Raw genomic sequence first — 19,649 nt, 5'->3', positions numbered from 1 at the left:
TACAGTGCACTCACATCCTGGCCTTTTAGAGGTTTGCCTTTCTCTCAAAAAGGCCAAGGGGCCGACACAGAACAAACGGTGCCCAGGCTCTGAGCCGACATCCTGGAGTCACTACATGGGGCCCGGGACAGGGAGAGGGGGCTGTTTTAACAAAAAAAGAAAAAAATTGTTTCCACGCCATCTAGATTTGGAAAGTGTTGCTTAAAGCATGAAATGTAGAAAGATCATATATGGAATAAAGGACATAATCATATTCTTTTGCTCATTAAAAAAAAAAAAAAAAAAAAAAAAAAAAAGCACTTGGGAGACAAGTTCATGGAGGGCCTCGGCTGTGAGAAGCCTGGGTGGGGTAGGTGAAAGGCGTGCGCCCTCCCACTGTCCCATGGCTGCTAGCAGCTCGACCTCGCCAGGTAGGGGACGTCTGGTCCTAGCTCCAGCTCAGAACTCTGTCCCACAGGGTCCTCCTATGGTTCGGCTCTGAGGTAACATCTCAAAAGAGCAGTTGGCACTTTTGGGAAGAATACGCCCTCCGGAGCTCAAGACAGAAAAGAGCCACAGTTCCCTTCCTCTTGAACAGCCAATGCCTGACTGGCTTCCGCAACATATGGCCTATTTTCCCTCAGGAGACAGCACAGGGGTCAGATGATCTGAGGGCCCACCTGCTCCCTCCAGACACCACTCCCCACGTGGTAGGGCTTCCAAACAGCACTTTGGGGGAGCCTGAGCCCCCGCCCCTGCCCAGGCCGGACGAGTGGACTTACCCGTGCTGGGCATGTGGTTCACACGGGTGGGATTCAGCAGCTCCACAGGCTGGTCTCGGCCAGAAAGTCCATCTGGAGAAGAGAGAAAGCACTGGGCTTCAGAAGTGGCTCACATTCCCATGCAAACACTTCACACTCGGGAGTCTACAGGGAGACTCCTGGCAAACAGGGAAATGCATGTGTCCTTCTTACTTTCAGAGGAGAACAGGTTGGATTCCATCACACGTTATTTTTATTTGCTGAATCAGAAGATGAAAAACCCCTTGCAGAACAACCAAAATATCCCCCAAGTGAAAGATGGCCCACAGCGGAGCCGGGCCTCCGGACGCCTGTGCGGCTGGGCCGTCGGGGCTCATGTCTGTCTCGCGGCCACGTTACACCTCCTCGTGTTCGTCAGAACGGCTTTTCTGCCCAGACCACAAGCAGTGAGAGGATCAAAACACAGGGGCCGCTCCTCCTGTTCCCAGATGCTGACAAACGGCCTGGGGTGTTCGCAGAAACCCAGCCCTAGGAGGCCCGGCTGAAAACAGCTGTGGGGATGCCTGGGGGGGGCCTCCAGGAAACCAAGACACCCAAACAGCTCTCAGAGAAGCACTTGGCCAGGTACTCACGATGTAAAGAATCACTTCTCCCCGCCTGGATCCCGGCCCTGTTTCTGTCTCTCCAGGCTGAGCGCAAAGATGGGAGCTGGAAGCTGGCCACCACCCAAACCCGGAGCAGGCTGCTTTTAGACTGCCCGAGACTTTCCATATTCTCTCAGATAGGAAAGAAAGAAAACTCTGGCAAAACTTCCAGGAATCACACTTTGGGTTTAAAATTAGCTCCTGACAAGCGGTGTAAACCGGCCTGCAGTGACAGGCGCGTCACGAGGACGCTGACGTGGCGGTCACTCTCGTGATTTAAGGAGAGAGCGCCGGGTTCACAGGCACCCCGGGCTCCCCAATGCAGACAAAGCAAGTGACATCAGATCTACGGACTGTACTAGAACCTTGCTTCTCACCCACCCTGGGTAACCCCTCGCACGCCCTTCACATGGAGTGTTATGCAGCCCACGTGTCTCTGAAAATGTTCACAATCCAAGGACAAAAACAACCACCTGGAGGAGAGCCGAATGTGTGCTCCTGTGGCCTGAGGCCCCCAAAGAAGTCAGGGAACTAGGGCCTCCCGCACCTGTGCAACCGGGAGAGTCCACCACAGGGCACCTGGGACTCTTCTCCCCAAACCAGCAACATACCCCAATGGTCACAGCAGTCACTAGGCACCTCCGGGGCTAAGACAGTCCAGGCTCCCAGCCGGCCAGGTCATATTGTGGAAGCGAACAGCAGGCCCCAACACCCCGACCAGGAGCATGAGGGCTTCTCCCATGGACCAGGACTACCCCCGACAGCCCAGGGGCTGACCTGTGAGCCTAGCACTCCACCACATGAGCGCCATCACTGCCCAGAGAGAGACCTGGAGACGGTAACCGAAAAGCACTCTGGAACTTTTTTTCAAGAAAATATGTAAGTGAAACTCATTTTGCTTCTGGATAAGATTAAAATTTCATTTTCGAAAATATAAAATTGATAAAAGTATATCCTTTTTTTTAAAATTTGAATTCCACTGTAAATACCTTCAGAAACACCAGAAGGCCCCTCTGAAAATCCTAATCAAGCTGCAGTTTGTCAATGGGCAAGGGTCAGGGCCATGGTGCTCGGAACGCCATCCCATTCGGGGCTCCACAGGTTCAAAGGAGGACCTCAGCTTCCAGCTGAGTGAAGGGTATAGAACCAGAAACAGTTGAGAAATCAAGAAGCCAGCAAGGTTTCCGGAGGAATCTCTGAATTCTGGGAGCAGTCAGCGGCAGCACAGGGCCAGCATCCTAGCTTACAGAAAGACCTTTCCTTGAGTTTGGGATTGAACTTTTTACATTGGCCCCAAGCCCCAGAGGTCTAATTACTTCAAAGCCAAATGCATAAATGCTGCCCCGTGTCACGTGACTTCTAACCACACTAGAGTGGGAAGATGCATCAACTCTCAATGCAATCAGCTCAGAGTAGAAGTGAAAAGATATGTGGTTATTAGTGTAACCAAAAGTTACCGCCCGTGTGTTTTAAATCAAGGTATGGTGGGGCACCTGGATGGCTCAGTGGGTTAAGCCTCTGCCTTCGGCTCAGGTCTTGATCTCAGGGTCCTGGGATCAAGCCCCACATTGGGCTCTCTGCTCAGTGGGGAGCCTGCTTCCTCCTCTCTCTCTCACTCTGCCTGCCTCTCCACCTACTTGAGATTGAAATAAATAATATCTTAAAAAAAAAAAATCAAGGTATGGCTCCACTGAGTTGGCCCACTCACGGAATTTCCGGACACTAGACTGGGGTATACCTTGCTGAGGGGCCAGCAAGAAATCAATCCCAGGTATGTGCTCGCTGGCCTGCCAGAGAACACTGCCATCTCGTGAGGACACCCTCCTGCTCTGCGGTCTGGAAACGCTGAGGCCTGGGACATGAAGAGTGGGGAAGGGCACGGCCACTAGCCATGATGGGCTTCCATTAAGGTCATCTGTGGAACCCACTGAGAAGGTCAAACAGGCACCAGAGACACGGGCCAGGAGAACCTGGGCTGCCCGCCACAGGGAGAGGGCATGAGGCACACCAAGCAGCTCCGGCGGCCACCCCAGGGCAGGAGAGCCCCTTGCTGCCCCGCCCTAAAGAGTGGGTCAGCCCGCACTTGCACAATGTGGAGGCTGAAGCAATTTCTGTGACAACAGCCACATCATCTATAACACCAAAAGCAAAATCTCACTGAATAAAAAGGTTCAGCCCCTTCCCTGATGTACATAATCAAAGAGGGTCTGCACTTAAACGCTGCACAAAGATTTATGTTTCTTGCACCAATAAAACTACAGTGTGAAAAATCCACACACAGGTTACCTAAAGAGGTGGGGAGGAGAGGTGAGGGTTGGAGGGCGGTAGGGAGTGGGGAGGGAAGGGAAGACAGTAAAGAGGAAGGGGAAGGCAGGCAGAGGAGGGGAGGGCAGGAGAAGAGGGGAGAGGAAGAGAGGGCAGGGGAAGGAGAGGAGAGAGAGGAGGGCAGGGGAGAGAAGGGAAGGGGAAAGGCGAGCAGAGGAAGCAAGGGCAAGACTTGCATACAGGATGGGGAGAGCCTTCTGTCCATACACTACTGTCCTACCTGGTGGGGACCCAAGAGTGTCTCCAGAAGGTGAAATCTGTCCTTCCCCGAGGGCTAAGTCACCGAGCATCTCCCCAGGCACTTACAGACTATTCTGAATTCAAATCTTGGGCCCCTTTAAAAAAAAAAAAATACAAAAAAAACTGGGTGGTCTTTTTTCTCCGGACTCAGGGGAATTCTTTACAAATTCCGACCACGGATTCTCTGGCAATTACGTCCATCTTGGAGATGGCCTTTCTGGATGGTCCCATCCATCAGGCCTTTCAGAGCTTATGCTTCCCCACCTGGAGGCTGAGAAGCTACTTTGTGGCACTGTCCCCTGTAGGTCCTGTGGCCTTTCCCTTCCCGTGCGTCCCCACCTCTCTGCTCTTGACTCTTGCCCATGATGTGAGGTAGGGGTCTTTGGGTTTTGGTTTTTTTCAGTGAGGGTGGCCAAACGTCTCATCATTACTAAGCCGTCTTACTTTCGCTGCTGGTCAGCACACGAGTTCTGTCAGACATCGCAGCCCTGTCCTATTGGCAAGTTTGTTCATATCTGTGCCAATAATCATACTGTCTAACTGCTGCAAGGCAAGAGTCCCTATTTTCTGCTTCAGAACCATCTTGGGGGCTGCGGGTCCTTTACCACATAAATTCTAGAATCAGCTTGTCTTCCAAAATACAGAAAGACAAAAAGAAAAAGAAAAAGAAAAAGAAAAAGAAAAAAGATAAAAGGGGAAGCCGGGTGGGTGGGGAGGGGCGAGAAGGGGACTAACTCTGTCTGGGACCGTGTAGGTACAGAGAGCTGGGAGAGATCAGGATCACAGCAATATGATCTGTGGACATGGACTAGCGCTTCGCCTCGCTGCTGTCAAAGATGTTGTAGAACGCGGAGTGCAGAGGAACTGAAAATCTCTAGACTTATCCCCAGGTGTCTGGCATTTTCAGCAGCCCATTCTCCTCAGTAGTGCAAATTTAAGTCACCGCATGCGGGTTTGTATCCCAGGACCCCAGCACACTCATTTATTCTGACCACATATCTGAACTGGATTTTCTACCTGCAGGATACTGGGATGGTGACAGTTCGGTTTTCCTATCATTTCTTTTTCTTGCCCCATTCTGTTGGTGGGGACCAATGCTATACCTGTACAGAAACACTGAGAAACACCTGCGCTGTGTCTGATCTCACCCCTCCCTCCTCCTCTCCTTGCCCTGCATGCCCAGGCCTCCCAAACCAAGGGCTCTTGGTTACACAAGCATGGATGCCAGGATCGGGAAGGTAAAAGAACGCAATAAATTAATATTCTAAACTGCACTTTGGGGCTCACCTCATGTAGGTGGTAAAGCGCCACTTGCAGAGGCTGGAGGGGAGGGTTGCCCCGTGCCACCTCCCAAGCTCCTGGGGGGCAGTGCCCCCCTCCTCTCCGGGCGCCACTGGCCTGCAGACACTTGGTCGTGGGGTCTGAGGTCTCTGGCAGCAGGAATAGTGCCCAGTCTTCACTCCAGCCAATCTTCTATCCATTTTTATTTTCTCATACAAACTTTTTATTTTAGAACAGTTGTGGATTTACAGAAAAATTAAAAATAGCAGAGTGTTCTCATATTCCCGCTTCCCCCAAGAGGGGCATCTCCCATGAGGCTGGTGTGTCGAGCTCTGGTTCACTGAAGCCCCGGCGTATGCCAGGTGCCTGGGCTTTCCCTCCCTGTTCCAGCCCCCCACCCAGGCTCTCACATGACCCCTGCGTGTCACTTCTCCTAGGCTCCTGCCCCTGTTCTTAATGACGGCGCCAGGGTGGGGGAGTGCAGATCACGTACTCTGTAGAATGTCCCTTGGCTGGGACTTGTCGGGTGTTCTCCTCATAACTGGACTGGGACTGCATGTTTTTAGAGGGAAGACTGTTCCTATCATGGGACAACACATACCACAGACGGGACACATCACCAGGGCCATCGGCATCAGTCATGGGGCCGGTGTGTGTCTGTCCGGCCTCTCCACTGGGAAGGTGCTGGTTTGAGTCCCTGTCCCCACAACATTTCTCTGAAATAAAGCTGCTCTCTGCAGCCCATGCTGCCGACAAGAGCGGCTACCCTTCCGCATCCACTCCCCAGGCTTAGGGTGATGGACCTGCTCCCAGGGACACAGAGTGGAACACCAGACACAGAAGGCAGCCCAGCCTCTGGATCCCCATGGACAGGGCAGGAGCAAGGCACACAGGGCAGAGCCACACCAGGGCCATGGCAGTTACCACCAGCTGGGTTCAAAGCCTGTTCTGCCTACACCCAAGGCGTGACCTCGAGCTCCTCCCTCCCATTTCTCAGACTCGGGGGCATCTCTAAGGCAGGAACAGCAACAGGCCCGCCCGGGAGATGAGCTGAGAATTAACTGTGTCTCAGGGGCTCCCCTGGGCCCAAGGAGCAGTCAGCGGATTTTCTAGCAGTGAGAATGACAGCATTCCTTTCCTCTTCCCTACCCCTCTCCCCGTCATCTATTCCAATGTGAACTCCAATCTAACAGGGAGCATGCTAGAATGTATGCCCATGAAGGGGTTGTTTCCTCGAAGATGTGTGAGCTCCAGTCTGAGCTCTGGCTTTGGCTCTGCCGCTGGATCAGCTGTTGCTCCCATAAGTGCTGCGATGAACAGGGGTCCCGGGGGGGCGAGTGCTGCTTCCTGGGTGCAGGCTGGGAGTTCTGCCAACGTAGGCAGCCTCGAGCTGGTGCGGCCACGACATGCCCCGTCCCAAACAAGGACCACAGCCTGACGGGGCATCTGAGTTGGTTGTGTGGGGACCAAGCTCTCTTGCCCTCGGGAGGGGACACTAAATGAAGGACGTGGACTGAGGTAGAACAAGAGAAGCCCGGGTTTCTGTAAAAATGAACTTAATAAGAAAAGTCACATCCCCGCAGTAGGGACACTTGTGTTGGAGGTGTGTGTGTATTGGTATGACAGGAAGGAAGTCTTGAAGAAACAGGTAAGCCTTTATATGGGGACCACAACTCAGGAGTGTCTCCTGCCCAGCAAAAAGTGGCTTGTCTTGGGCCTGAGTGAAGACGGAAGGGAAGCCTGGTCTGCACAGAGGCTGGAGCAAGGAGGACAGCGCCAGCGCCGGGCCAAGAGCACACAGCAGGTGTCTGCACCGAACACTGCAGGAGAGGCTTGGCCCCTTGAACACGCCCCCAACCCCGCTGGGCGTGCGGTAGGGTGCACGACCATTCACCAGCTCTCACACACTGTGCAAGTCATGGGTGATCACTGGGGTCTGGATTCAGGGGCCAATGTACCTTCCTACAATGTTGACATGATGCCAGCGTTTCCCCGCACCCAACCAGAGTGAGCTGCACAATTCCCACACCAGACATTGGACACCCTTGTTCATTTAAATTATAAAAGGGGGCTCACTACATGGAAACATCTCACCTCAAGGCGCAAGTGATTCATCGGGGCAGCAAAATACTCAACCTGCCCCCCGCCCCAGGCCCTCTCCCTGGTCTGAACCACCCCACTGGGGCATCCAACCTCCACCCTAGGACTTGGACCACCAGCCTCCCTCCTCCTCTGCTGAGCAACCTGCCCTCTTCTGGGCACCGCCTGCCTGCCCTCCACAGACCACAGCCAACAGTGCCCAAGCCCTGGCGGCTAGGACCACTCAGGTGCCCCCAGGAACTCAGGGCAACCCAACAGGCAGCCCCCAGTGAGTCCTGCTGCCAGCCCCAAGCAGCCCGGCCCATGGAGCGCTTCCTTCCCTCCCCGCGCACCATCCTGAGAAGTATGGAAGGTCAGCAGTAAACCTGGGATCTGCCGGTTAATGTGAATTATACTTCAACGGCTTAAATGTTGTGGCTTCCTGAGGCATGTCTGGCATCAGTTTACGTGTATTTATCGGAAACCAACGAAGATGGGAGATAGTCTTTCTCCTTAGCAATATCTCTTCCTTCAGGAAGATCGCACAGACTTTACAATGTCAAGGCTAATCTATGAAGTATTCTCCTTCAGCTGAAAATCAAAACTAGCTATAGCTCCCAGTTTTTGGGAAATCAGAGCTGAAAGGAATGGGCTGAAAAGACAGCAGGCGGCTAAGAGCAGTCAGGTGTGGAATGAAAAGTCGCCCAGGACAGTGACCCGCTCCTTCCAGCGGCCGAGCCGCCACGGGTGCTGATGTAGATATGTTGACAATCCCAGCGTCCAGATCTGAATACACTACTGTGAAAGGACATTTTCTGTGACCACTGGGAGACCCTAAACCATGACCTGATGATTAGGAATTCTTCATTTTGTTGAGTATGATCACAGGATTCCGTGTGTCAGAAATCCATGCTGTAGTGTTTATGGGCAAAAGCTTTGGTATCTGGAATTTGTTTTAAATTTTCCAGAAAATGAGGGTTGGGGTGGGGACTGATAAGGTGGGCACAGTCTAAAAAGCACGAGGTTCGAAAAGTTGGAGATGGGCATGGGGGCTACCCACACGCATTAAGGTCTCTCTTGTTTCATTTGTGTGAAATTTTTCGTGATAGTTTCAAGAGATGCCAAGAATAAAAACAAGACCTCACTTTGTACTTCATGGCACCTGTCCTTGCTAAAGGGCATCACCTCACCAGCTCGCTAGCTGCAACTCCGGAGAGTCTTCAGGTTGCCAACCCTGAGCTGTGCAAACAAGAGCCAGCAAACCCTCCCTGCTCACACTCAACTCAGCACATGGCTCGTGGGCACCTGAGGTGGGGTGCCCGACAGGATGCCAAATGCCGCACCTAGAGTCCGGGGCGCATGCCCTTGTGTGTGTTTGGGTAGGGGGGCTCGACAGCTCCACAAGCGGGGCCTGCATGGCACAGGCCATGGCCTCCCTGGGAGTCACGCTCTACTTCTCTCCACACCCCGCCTGGCGACCTCCCTGACGCCCAGGGCTGAGTCAAGGCAGACAGGACCAAACGCCCCCTCTGCCTCAACCTGGGGCCTCAGACAGCTCGCAGAAAGGCTGACACAACAGGACAGGGATGAGCCATGGAGGGAAAAGTCCCAGCCTGCTACTCAGAAGTTTTCTTTAGGAAAATTCAGAAGTGGAAACACACCACCTCACCAGCCCCATCAGGGACAAAGTCCACACAGCCAGAAAACTCTGATAACAGGAGAGAGGATACCAAAAGGTTGGACCTCAGGCCACAAGGGGAAGAAAGGGAGTGACAGCAGCATGTACGCGCCCCGACAGGAGCTCCCAGAGTGGGGTCTGTCCCATCCCCATGTCCCCACAGGACTGACTCAAGCCCAGAGTTGGACAACACAGATGGAGCAAGGGACAGAGTGGGATGGGGCATGAGCGCACGAGGGCAGCTCTGTGGCTGGCCCCAAGCGCAGGCCGCCCTGGTCCAAGATGCCAGAGCAGGCCCAGCTCTCCTCTCTGGGCAGGGGCCACACTTCCCAGAGGGGCATCCCCAGGGAGTCTCAGGCCCATGCTCTGGAGACGGATCTGGCCACTCTCCGACCCCCGAAGGCAACACCCCTGCAGGACTGCTCTTCCCTGCTCCCCACCCCACAGCCCAGACCTACCCCCACCCCCGCCCAACCGCCCAGGCAGCCTGAAGTGATTTAGGAAATCAGGAGAAAATGTCCTCGCCTGCCTTTGAAAACAGATCCATCTTGGCTCCTGGGAGGATGTCCATCTGCCCTGTGGGGAGGACCTGATTGGTGAGTCACTCCAAAGCTGTTTTGAAGAGCACTGGAGGCGGAGGGGGAAAGTAACCTCACGTTTACCATGTGCAGCTTTCCCAGAGTCTGTACAAGGAGTAACAGACAGGAGTTCCAGGGAGCACTCAGAGGAGCACCGTGAAGCCGAGAGCATCCCGATGACTCATGCACGAGCTTTTGAGATGGAGCTCCCTTCCTAATTAAATTAGCGAGGACACAAAGTAATGCGGTTATTGGCAGACGGAACACCAACCCCGCTGTCTGCCTGCAGATAAGCACGCTTTCTCCAACTGCACGTGTGTGGAGGCCCGGAGGCAAACCCTTTCTAGTTAAGCCCAGCACAGGGGTTCTTCTGCAGGTGTCCTCCTTTCTGAACCAACAGAGGCCGGGTCGCACAGGTCACGCAGCCCCGCGGCAGTCAGAGTCAGGCCCAGCTTCCACCCTCCTCAGGAGTCACGGTATTGAAACTCAGAATCAGTTTCACCATCTGCACCGCTAACACGAGTAATGAACGGGGCCCTTCACCTGCCCCCCAGTGACGCGAGCACGCAGCCCCGTGTACCCGTGGGACCAACGTCCCAGCCCGGGTCAAGGCATCCAGCTGGGGCAAGAGAGTGTCCTGAGAATGTGAGTCAGTGGCTGGAAGCACCGGGTGAATAAGCCATCCTCCCAGAGCACTCTGCACGCTGCCGGGCATTAACAATTAGCTGAAAGGTGTTTGTGGTTAAGTGACAGGAAGCCGGGAAACAGGTACACATTCATAAGCAGCTCACGAGAAATGACTCACAAGCTCGTAACAATAAACTGAAAATGGCCATCCGGAGAAAGTCCGCTCAGGCACGGGAACCATGCGGGTGCGGAGGAGTCCGCCCCCGGAGACCCAGGCAAGATGGGACATGAAGCCATGGCCCCTCGCAAGCCCTGCCCCAGCTGCACTGGCTTCTAAAAGCCATTCTTGTTCTTTGCACAGAAAAAGGATCCTCTGCCCTTCTTCCTTTTATGCGACATTTCAGAAGCAACCGAGCATGAGACAGACGCCAGTAATGCTCACCATACGAGGCCCTGGAGGGATGGCTGGCCGGGGGTGGGGGGTGAGGGGGGCTCCCCCAGCAAAGACTTGCAGAGTCTGTGCCGACAGGCACCCAGGGAGGGCTTTCTCCCCCATCACAGTGTGGGGCCGTATTTGCTTCAAGCCTCCAGAAGCGTATCTCCTTTTTGTCATGTCTTGTTCCGGCCAGATCTTGCTCAAACGCAGCACCACTAACAGCACAGTCTGCCCTCTGGATCAGAACCCAGGGCACACCACGCCTGCTGCAGGTCAGGCCTGTGGGCAGGGCCTCCCCGGGAAACAGCGTAAATACTTCCTTGTTCCCACTGCAGGGGTGAAGGAACCAGGAGGGAGACCTGACGAAGGCCACCCTGATGAAGACAGGAAGCAACTCGCTGCCCTTCCTGTCCCCATTCAGCCACCGGAGCCACAGTGCCCGTTCCCCACCGTCCGCTCCCCACCGTCCGTTCACATGTGGGACAGACTGCACTGAGCTGGTTACTGAGCCGCTGCCCTAATGCTCAGGACACAGCTTCCAACAACATCAAGTCCCTGTACCCCAGCCTTCCGCTCGTGAAGAAGAAATGATACACACTAACAGATCGCGTTGTGTCAAGTGCTAGGAACAGAAGTCACAGGGGAAGAACATGATTGGAGATTATTTCTTATATAAAGTGATCACAGAGGGCTCTTGTGCTAGGGTGACACCTGAGTGATATGCCAGAGGGATTTACGTCCACTGTCTCAGCCGAGGCAAGGGAACAGCAAGTGCGAAGGCCCTGAGGTGGGATAAGCTCCCATTTCAGCAGAAGCCATTCAGCAGAAGCCAAGTGACCAGGGGACAGAGTGAGAAGAGACAGGGCCGAAGGGCACCAGAGCTGAGCCACAGATCTTGAAGATCACCTGGAGACAGAAGTTCTAACTTCTGTCCTCAAGGCTCATTTCAGCTGCCATGCAGAACAGTGAGCAGCACCAGGGGCCCCGAGGAGGAAGCGCACGGAAGGGGGAAGAAGAACCCAGGAGGCTGTTTCTAAGACCCAGGGCTAGAGAGGCCAGTGGGCACACAGTGGGAAACGTGGTCTGACTAGTGGTATGTTTTGCAGGTTCACCTACTGGGACTTTCGTGGACCAGATGTGGGTGTTAGGAGACAGAGCATCTCCCTGAGAAACGAGACATAGAGCAGGGGATGGGCGGGAAAGGTCCCGCGCAGACTGCACTGGATGGAATTTCCAGAGACCTAACCGGTCGTTCCGAAGAGCAAACAACTTCGGAACCACCTCTGATCATGATTTCAGCACTTTCTCGGGGTGGGGGAGCACCAAAATGTTCAGGACATGTGTCAGCATTCCAAAATATAGGTTCATATTTTAGTTTAGCTCATGAAGCTCAAGGAGTCAGCTTACAAGGTCTACGGCTGCTCTCCACCCACCTCCCGCCATCCAGACTCTGGCACCTTGGGTGGGGCTTCTAGAACCTGCACTAACCTCTTTCAGGGAGGGAACCTCTTCCACGGAGGGAACTTCACACAAGAGTATACTCAATTTTGCAGAGGATACTCATTCTCGTGAGGCTTTTGGATCAGGAAAGAAAGGGCATAAAGTATATTAAGTGGTGAAAAAAGGTTTCATCTTTCCAGGGGACTGTTTCATACTGGTGTCCATGCCTCTCCCCCACAAGAGTCCAGTCTGTCCGCTCTGGAACACAGATCCAAGTGGAAGGTCGCTGAGTGCAGCCCCACGTGCAGGACCAGACTGTAGCCACCTTGCTGCTGGGGGCGGTGGGGCGGGGGGCGCGTCTCCCGTAATGGCAGCCGTGCCGATGGCACCTGTCCCATTTTCCAGTTGCCACACGTTTCCCGCTGTGATGCAGAGATGTCCCCTGGTTACATCAAATGCCCTCGTTTCATTTCATTCATGTCTCTGACAAACACAGGAGCCAAGTGTGCTCCAGACTGGGCACTGTGGGGGGTGGGGGCCGGACCTAACATCCTTCATCCTCAATACCATGACTCCAACCTTGGACGTGCAGCCGGAGGGCCCAGACCCCCTGCTGGAAGCAGCCAGGTGACAGACTGCCATCAGTGTGACCAAAACACCATCCCTGGCAGCTCAGTGTGGGCAGCTCCGTGCTGCTGACTGCTCGAGTTCGTCTGGGTGCTGCTCGGTGGCTGCCACAGGCTCGAGCCCCCCTCCAGCAGCTCATCCTGGGGCTGGGGCAGTGGTACTGAAATACGAATACTGTTCCAAATCACAGGCCAGTTGTGTGGAAGCATCCAGAAGGCCCCCACTATCAGCCTGGACATGTCATATCCGGCTCTCCTGACATTTCAACCTGTTCCCCCAGAAGCGCCCATGCTCCACCCACCTGCCAGTAACCTGGGTGGGAAGGGTCATTTTCAGGAGCCTGACACTGGACGATCAGTGGTGGTGTCACAGGAGGAGGACACACTGGAGGACTGGCTCATGAATTAGGCCAGCACCTGGGCTTAGAAAGGCCTTCCTCTGCAGGTGTGTTACCCTGGCCTCCACGTTTCATCTGTAGCCCTGTACTGACTTATAGTGTAGCCATCAAGTCTACAAATGGCCTCTGACCTCCTCGTAAGCACCTGGTCCTTCCAGAGCCTGGGGCTCAGAGAGCCAGCAGAGAGCCAGCCAGCGGTATTGGGGCTGGGAGGCCAAGAAGTTGGGGTGCTATGGGGCTGGGGGGCTAGAATGCAGGAAGACTGTGGGGCTGGGGGGGGTGGGGCTGGAAAGCAGGAGACTGCGTAGCTGAGGAGCTGTGAGGCTGAGTGGCTGAGGGGCTAAGCGGCTGGAGGCCAGGGAACGGGGGAGCTGAGGGACTAGGAGGCCAAGGAGCTGGGGAACTGGTGAGCTGGGAGATGAGGACCTGGGGGACAGGGCGGCTGTGGGGTTAGGGAGCTGGAAAGCAGGAGGATTATGGGGCTGAGGGGCTAAGGGGCTGGGAAGATAGGGAGCTGAGGAGCTGAGGGGCTTGCGAGGCTTGGAAGCTGAGGAGCTGGAGGACTAAGAAGCTGGAGGACTGTGGGGCTGGGGGTTATGGGGGTGGGGAACTGGGGGACTGGGAGGCTACAGGGCTGTGAGACTGAGAAGCTGAGGAGCTGGGGGGCTGTGGGGCTGAAGGAACATGGGCCATGGGCGGAGAGGCTGGGAGGTCATAGGGTTGTGGGGCTGAGAGGCTGGGGAGCTGGGGAGCCAGGGAGCTGGGGAGTTGGGGAGCTGGGAGGTTGGGGAGCTGAGGGGCTGCAGGGCTGAGAGGTTCAGGAACCAGGGAGCTGGGGATCTGAGGGGCTGAAAGAAAAAAGGTCTTTCAATAGGAGTGGTTTCTGTGAATAAGCTTAAACCATTTCAGTAAGTTTTATTTTCTCCGATTTTTTGAACTACCTAATGATATAGAACACACTTTTGTAAAAATCGTGTCTTCTAAAAGTGTTAAAACATAATTTTATAATAGGGGGACACACGAACCCCAGTGCCCGCATGCTGAGCTGGGATCAGCGCTTCAGCTGCCATGTGGACCCCCAGGCCTCTGGCAGCACCGTGTGCACCTAAGGCCACAGGGGCTGCCTAGCAGCCACCGCCCAAGACCGCTAGTCCCTTAAAGTCTGTGCCCACTGTCGGGATAATTCCATTGTTATTATTATCTCATTCAAGGAGACCACGGCACACCCCTCATTCTAACAGAGCCGGCTTCCCTGGGCCCTGTGCAAAGCTGGTGTCCAATCCACAGAAATCAGTACCACCTTTCTGTTATAATATGGAGATACTCTCCACATCACAACTTCCCCCAAATCAAGACTCACTAAACCTCATCATTACTCATTTTATAACTGTTTTCATACGACACAAACTTTAGTTTCTAAAAATACAGTTTTTTTCTATTTTCGGGTTCTATTTTCATCTTCTAAAAATAGAGCTCCCAAGGGGAGCAGCCGTTTGGTCTATGTTCGGTGGTGACATGGCATGGATTTGTGTCCTCACACTTTTCGGCCAGTGGTTTCTGTGTAACGACTAAGGAGTGGGGACTGCAGTGGTTGGCACACCGGTTCACAAAGCCCGGCGGGCCTGGTACCAATGCTCAGATCCTCTCCTACAGGCCCCTGACCACAGAAAAAACCTGGCCAGCATGGGTCCCATTGTCCACATCTGTAAAATGTGTGCAAGGACACTCTTCACATCACAGAACACACAGGATGGACTGGGCTCCCTGGGTGCCAGAGCTGTGAAGGAGGACCCCCGACGTTCACAGTCATCTCAGAGGGCGGGTCATGTTGTGGGTGTCTGCAGTAGTGGAACAAGGAAGTTAAAAGGCACAAGAGAAAGCACAGGACAGTAAGAAAGCTTTGCCCGCAAGAGCTCTGATGTCCTATGGAAGTCCCTCTTGAGGATGGGCCCCCAGGTCTGTGCCCACCACCCTCCTTCCCTGTTTCCCTCCAGAGCAAGGGGGCCTCCCCACACCACAGTAGAGAGCAGCTCACTACTTCTAAATAGCCAGTAAATTAAACATGGCTTTTATGTCCTTTCTTTTCTTTTTAAACAATTTTATTCTCTTTCTATGACAGAAAGAGACATAGCAAGAATGAGAACACAAGCAAGGGGAGCAGGAGAGGGAGAAGCAGGCTCCTCATCCAGCAGGGAGCCCAATGAAGGGCTTGATCCCAGGACCCTGGGATCATGACCTGAGCTGAAGGCAGACGTTCAACAACAGAGCCACCCAGGTGTCCCTGGACATGGCTTTTTAAACAACCTTCCCAAATGTTAAAAGCTTCACTGTCCTAAGAACAGATATTATAGGGGATAAATCAGTTTCACAGTCTAGAAAACACAGACCCCACTAGGGTCCAAAACAGAGCGGAAGAATATGCTAAGTTAATCAGAACTTCAGCTTTCTGGACCCTGCTCTCACAAGGCAGCCCCCCTCCCCGCCCCGCCACCACAATCCAGAAATGGTGACTCTAAGATAGAGTAGCACACCCCCCCCTATTTCATATATAGACTTCAGCTCAAAAGAAACCTAAGACCCCAGTTACCAGGAGGGAAAAACAAAATAATGGTACTCTGGCAAATGCACCAAGATCTAGCTGCCTATCCCTGGGGTCAAAGAGTCAGTAGAACTGTCCGGGCCAGACAGGGGTGGGTGGGACGCAGCGGGGGAGGCAGGAGATGTGGTCATGAGCTTGTCCTGGACGGCACGCTGAGCTGAGACCCTCCGTGAGGTCAGAACTATGGAAGGACTATGAAGATGGGGCCCGACAGCCCCGCCCACCTGGCCAGGGAGGCAGAGGAGGGCTGCTGGGAGTTCTCTAGCAAGAAACTCAAACACATGAGGGTGTGGCCTCCAGAGTCCCACCACTTGAGCGGGTCTGGACTCCTAGGTCTAGAAATTAGGATGAAAAACTAGTCCAGCATTGCAAAAGCCTGGAGCCCCAGGAAAGCAAGAGAAAATGTCTCTCATGAGACACCCGAAGAAGGGAGAGGGAGAGGCAGGTAAGGAGGGGAAAACCTTCCTAAATAAGGGGAGGTTATAAGGAAAATTGAAAATCACAAATGATGCATGGGAGCAAGTTGCTATGCCAGAATTAGCCAACACAACAGAGCAATGACTGTAAAATAGCTGCAAATATTGAAACAAAATGGAAAAGACTACAAAACATGCATTTTTTTTTTCTTAAGTAAGGCATTCAATGAGGCAAAGAATGTAATGAAAGAAAGAAACCCTGGAAAAATAGAAATTTTTTTTTTAAAGAATAAAAATAATTTTCTAGAATTGAAAAGAACATATTAGACATGGCAAAAGACAGAAATAAGGAGCTGGATGACAGATCTACAGAAGTGACCTGAATGCAGCACAAAAAAGGGGAAAGACAGGCAAGGATAAAAGAATCAGACGTCCAATACAGACCTAGAATGAGTTCTTAAAGTAAAAAATGGAAAAATGCAAAAGAGGTCTAATAGTCACATAGATAATGAGGCTATTCCAGAATTCCAGAAACACAGAAAAGCCCTTCGATTTAAAAAGTGTGCTAGGGGCGCCTGGGGGGCTCAGTGGGTTAAAGCCTCTGCCTTCGGTTTGGGTCGCAATCTCAGGATCCTGCAATCGAGCCCTGTATCACATTGGGCTCTGCTCAGCAGGGAGCCCGCTTCCCTCTCTCCCTCTGCCTGCCTCTCTGCCTACTTGTGAACTCTGTCAAATAAGTAAATAAAATCTTAAAATAAAATAAAATTAAAATTAAAAATAAAAAGTGTGCTAAACCTGAAGCGGGATAAGCAAGCAGGACTCCACGGCTGGACACACTGTAACAAAATACTAGCACATCCATCAAACCAGACCAAGGTCAGGACAGCCCCAGGTCCGAAAAGACAGATGCCCCAGGAAGAAACCACCACTGAACTGAGAGCTAACTTTCTGACAATGACACAAAAATGCCAGAAGACAACAAAATATCTTCAAAGCCCTGAGCGTCACCCGCAGTTCTATGCCTAGCTAAACTATCACTCAAGGAAGACAGAGAGGAGACACTTCTCTGACAAAAAGTGAGAGTGTTTATCCCTTGGAAACCATTGGTGACTTCACAACCAAAGGCTTATTTCGGAAAAAAGAAACTCCTATTCAAACCAGAGTAAGATGCTAGGAGTAGCCAGAAGATGCCCCATGGGGGAAGCACAGAATGCAAGGTTAACACAGCTCCATGTGCCGGCAGAGACGACCTCCATTACATGTAATGCTGTTTCCTCAGACTTGTTTGCATGTGCTTCAGAGTCACTGTCTGAAACACCACCTCGGCTTCCTAAAAACAAACAAGGTTCTCTCGTCACTTGGGCAGCTCGGACATTCATGGGCAAATTGGTATTTTGTGCTTGAAGAATCACGCAGGACTTAGGACATGATCTTTTTCTGGGCTCTACTTCTTGACAGACCATCACTTCTCCTCTGCTCCTTTACTCTGACACAGCCCTCATTAATGAAATCAGACTTAAATATAGCTGTCTTTTAAACTGCGCCACAGAAGGACCAAAGCACTCACACACCAACCAACCGTCTGGCTTCTTCTCATTATAAAACAGAGGCAGGCACAGAAATATGGCCCAGTTGGAGTAATTCTGCAAAATTCTTTGCAGAAGTAAAGTGTAGTAGCACCAAGAACAGGGGAATAGCTCATCAATCCCACTTTTAAACACAAAAATCTACGAGGAAGACAACTGACAGCAATCAGTGAAGGGTCCCACCTGACACCACATTTGCATGTGGAGAGCCCTTCTCTGAAATCAGCTACACTTGTGCAAAAGCAACTCTTTGTGAACAATAATCAGCAAAAGATTGCTTATCCTTTGCTACACTCAGAAATTAGTTAAAAGTAACCAGCTCTTGGAAAAGGATAAACCACTTTATGCAAATACTTTTGCAAAGGCTCTTTATTAATGCAAATATTATGTTTGTCTTTTATTTGAATGCAAACAGCATCTGTTTTGCACAGGCAATGCCTTCACTTTGTAGTTTGTGCTGAGAGGCTCAAGTGTGTTCCAGCTGCTTTTTAAAGTCTGGAACAGATTTCCAGAGAGCCAGAGTCACAAAAAGTTCACGGAAGAGAGCAGAAAGCAAGCAAGTGTGCTGGGGTTCCTGGGAGATGCTTCTTCACTCTTAAGGCAAGAGAGAGACAAATCCAAGAATGAATTCTAGAATTTACTTCTGAAGAGGTTTGACTTTGTGTGTGGGATTTTTCTTTTTTAATAGTTTTGAGTAAGGAAAAAATTAGGATTGCTTTTTATAAATTCCTTTGCTAAGAAAATATGCTCAAAAGAACAACACATGTTGGAAAGGAAAAACTGGGTGGCATCAGGCTTCCCTTAGAGCAACCAACCAGGAACCCAGGCTGGCTCCTCTCAGAACACTATCACCTCACCCCAGAAGCATTCGTCCACTGCAGACAAGAGTGGTGATCCAGAAGGCTCCCTGCCGACACAGACATCCTAAGATCACTGGACTTTTCTGCCTCTGCCCCCAGATTGAGAGCTGCTAAGAAGGAAAAAAAAAAAAAAATCTCCTTAGCTTTGTGTCCATGACCCTAAGGCAATGACTAGTTCAACAAAAATGGAGACTGGATGGGTGAGTGGATGGCTGGCTGGGTGGGTGGGTGGGTGGGTGGCTGAATGGATGGCTGAGTCATATTACAAATGGGGAAGCAGATATGATATGAACTGACCTAAGGTCCTTAAAATTTCAAATATATTCAACTTCCAGTCACTACCCAACCACAAATACTGGAAACAAGAACACCTGAGTGGCTCAGTCAGTTAAGTGTCCAGCTCTTGATTTTGGCTCACATCATAACATTAGGGTCATGAGATGGAGCCCTATTTGCGCTCCATGCTCTGTGGGAAGTCTGCTTAAGATTCTCTCCCTTTCTCTCTGCTGCTCCCTGCCCTGCCCTCTCTCTCTCTCTCAAATAATAAATGAATCTTAAAAAAAAAATACTGGAAACTATTTGACCTCAAAACCTTAATAACACTAAGTCTACCGTTCCATTTGTATGGAACCAGACAGATTCAGTTGGCCAAGTATCTTCACAGGGTGGGCTCTGAAGAAAGAAGAACCTAGACACTTCCAGATGTTCCTCAAAATAAATATATACTCGCACATAACTCTGCCATTAATACTCCAAAATACCTATTCAGAAAAATTATTCTTTGGGTAAATAACAGACTAAACCTTCTAACGACCCCTTTAATTATTATTAACTTAGCTATTAGCTCCACTTCAGGCAGACTAGCTTTCCCGATACACCGCTCCTGGTCCTATGTTCTTCCTCCCTTTCTGTAATTCATACAGAGTGGATTTAGGTTTTGACAACATGCACTCTACACACCAATATTTGATGGGTGACTTCTTCAGAAAACACAAATGCAAGATAAGGAGGAGCTAGGTCATGGGGCCTTGTCTCATGACAGAGAGCTAGATACCCTAAAGCCAGACTGGCAGGAACATGGCTGAGGTGCACAGAG

The 19,649-nt window shown here is 51.9% G+C and overlaps 1 protein-coding gene across 7 annotated transcripts in view; it reads right to left on the bottom strand.

Annotated features, from left to right (window-relative positions):
* Positions 1–19,649, bottom strand: part of HDAC4 (histone deacetylase 4) — a 287,530-nt gene that overhangs the window by 149,686 nt on the left and 118,195 nt on the right. For 3 of the 7 annotated variants that reach the window (XM_004743734.3, XM_004743736.3, XM_004743732.3), the window contains exons 1-2: positions 1,373–1,526; positions 762–833 (exon numbers count right to left, since the gene is read on the bottom strand). In XM_004743734.3, the coding sequence (XP_004743791.2) occupies positions 762–833; positions 1,373–1,511 (211 nt within the window). In that variant the 5' untranslated portion in view covers positions 1,512–1,526. Of the gene's footprint in view, positions 1–761; positions 834–1,372; positions 1,527–3,929; positions 4,021–19,649 lie in introns of those variants that run through there. The other 4 variants (XM_045066714.1, XM_004743737.3, XM_045066715.1 and 1 more) reach the window with 2 other exon arrangements.

The sequence above is a fragment of the Mustela putorius genome, unplaced genomic scaffold, assembly GCF_011764305.1.
Source record: "Mustela putorius furo isolate JIRA1106 unplaced genomic scaffold, ASM1176430v1.1 tig00003869_pilon_pilon_pilon, whole genome shotgun sequence".
In the NCBI taxonomy this organism is placed as follows: Eukaryota; Metazoa; Chordata; class Mammalia; order Carnivora; family Mustelidae; genus Mustela; species Mustela putorius.
The sequence above is the reverse complement of the archived record's forward strand: the minus strand, read 5'-3'. Positions and strand labels throughout refer to the sequence as shown.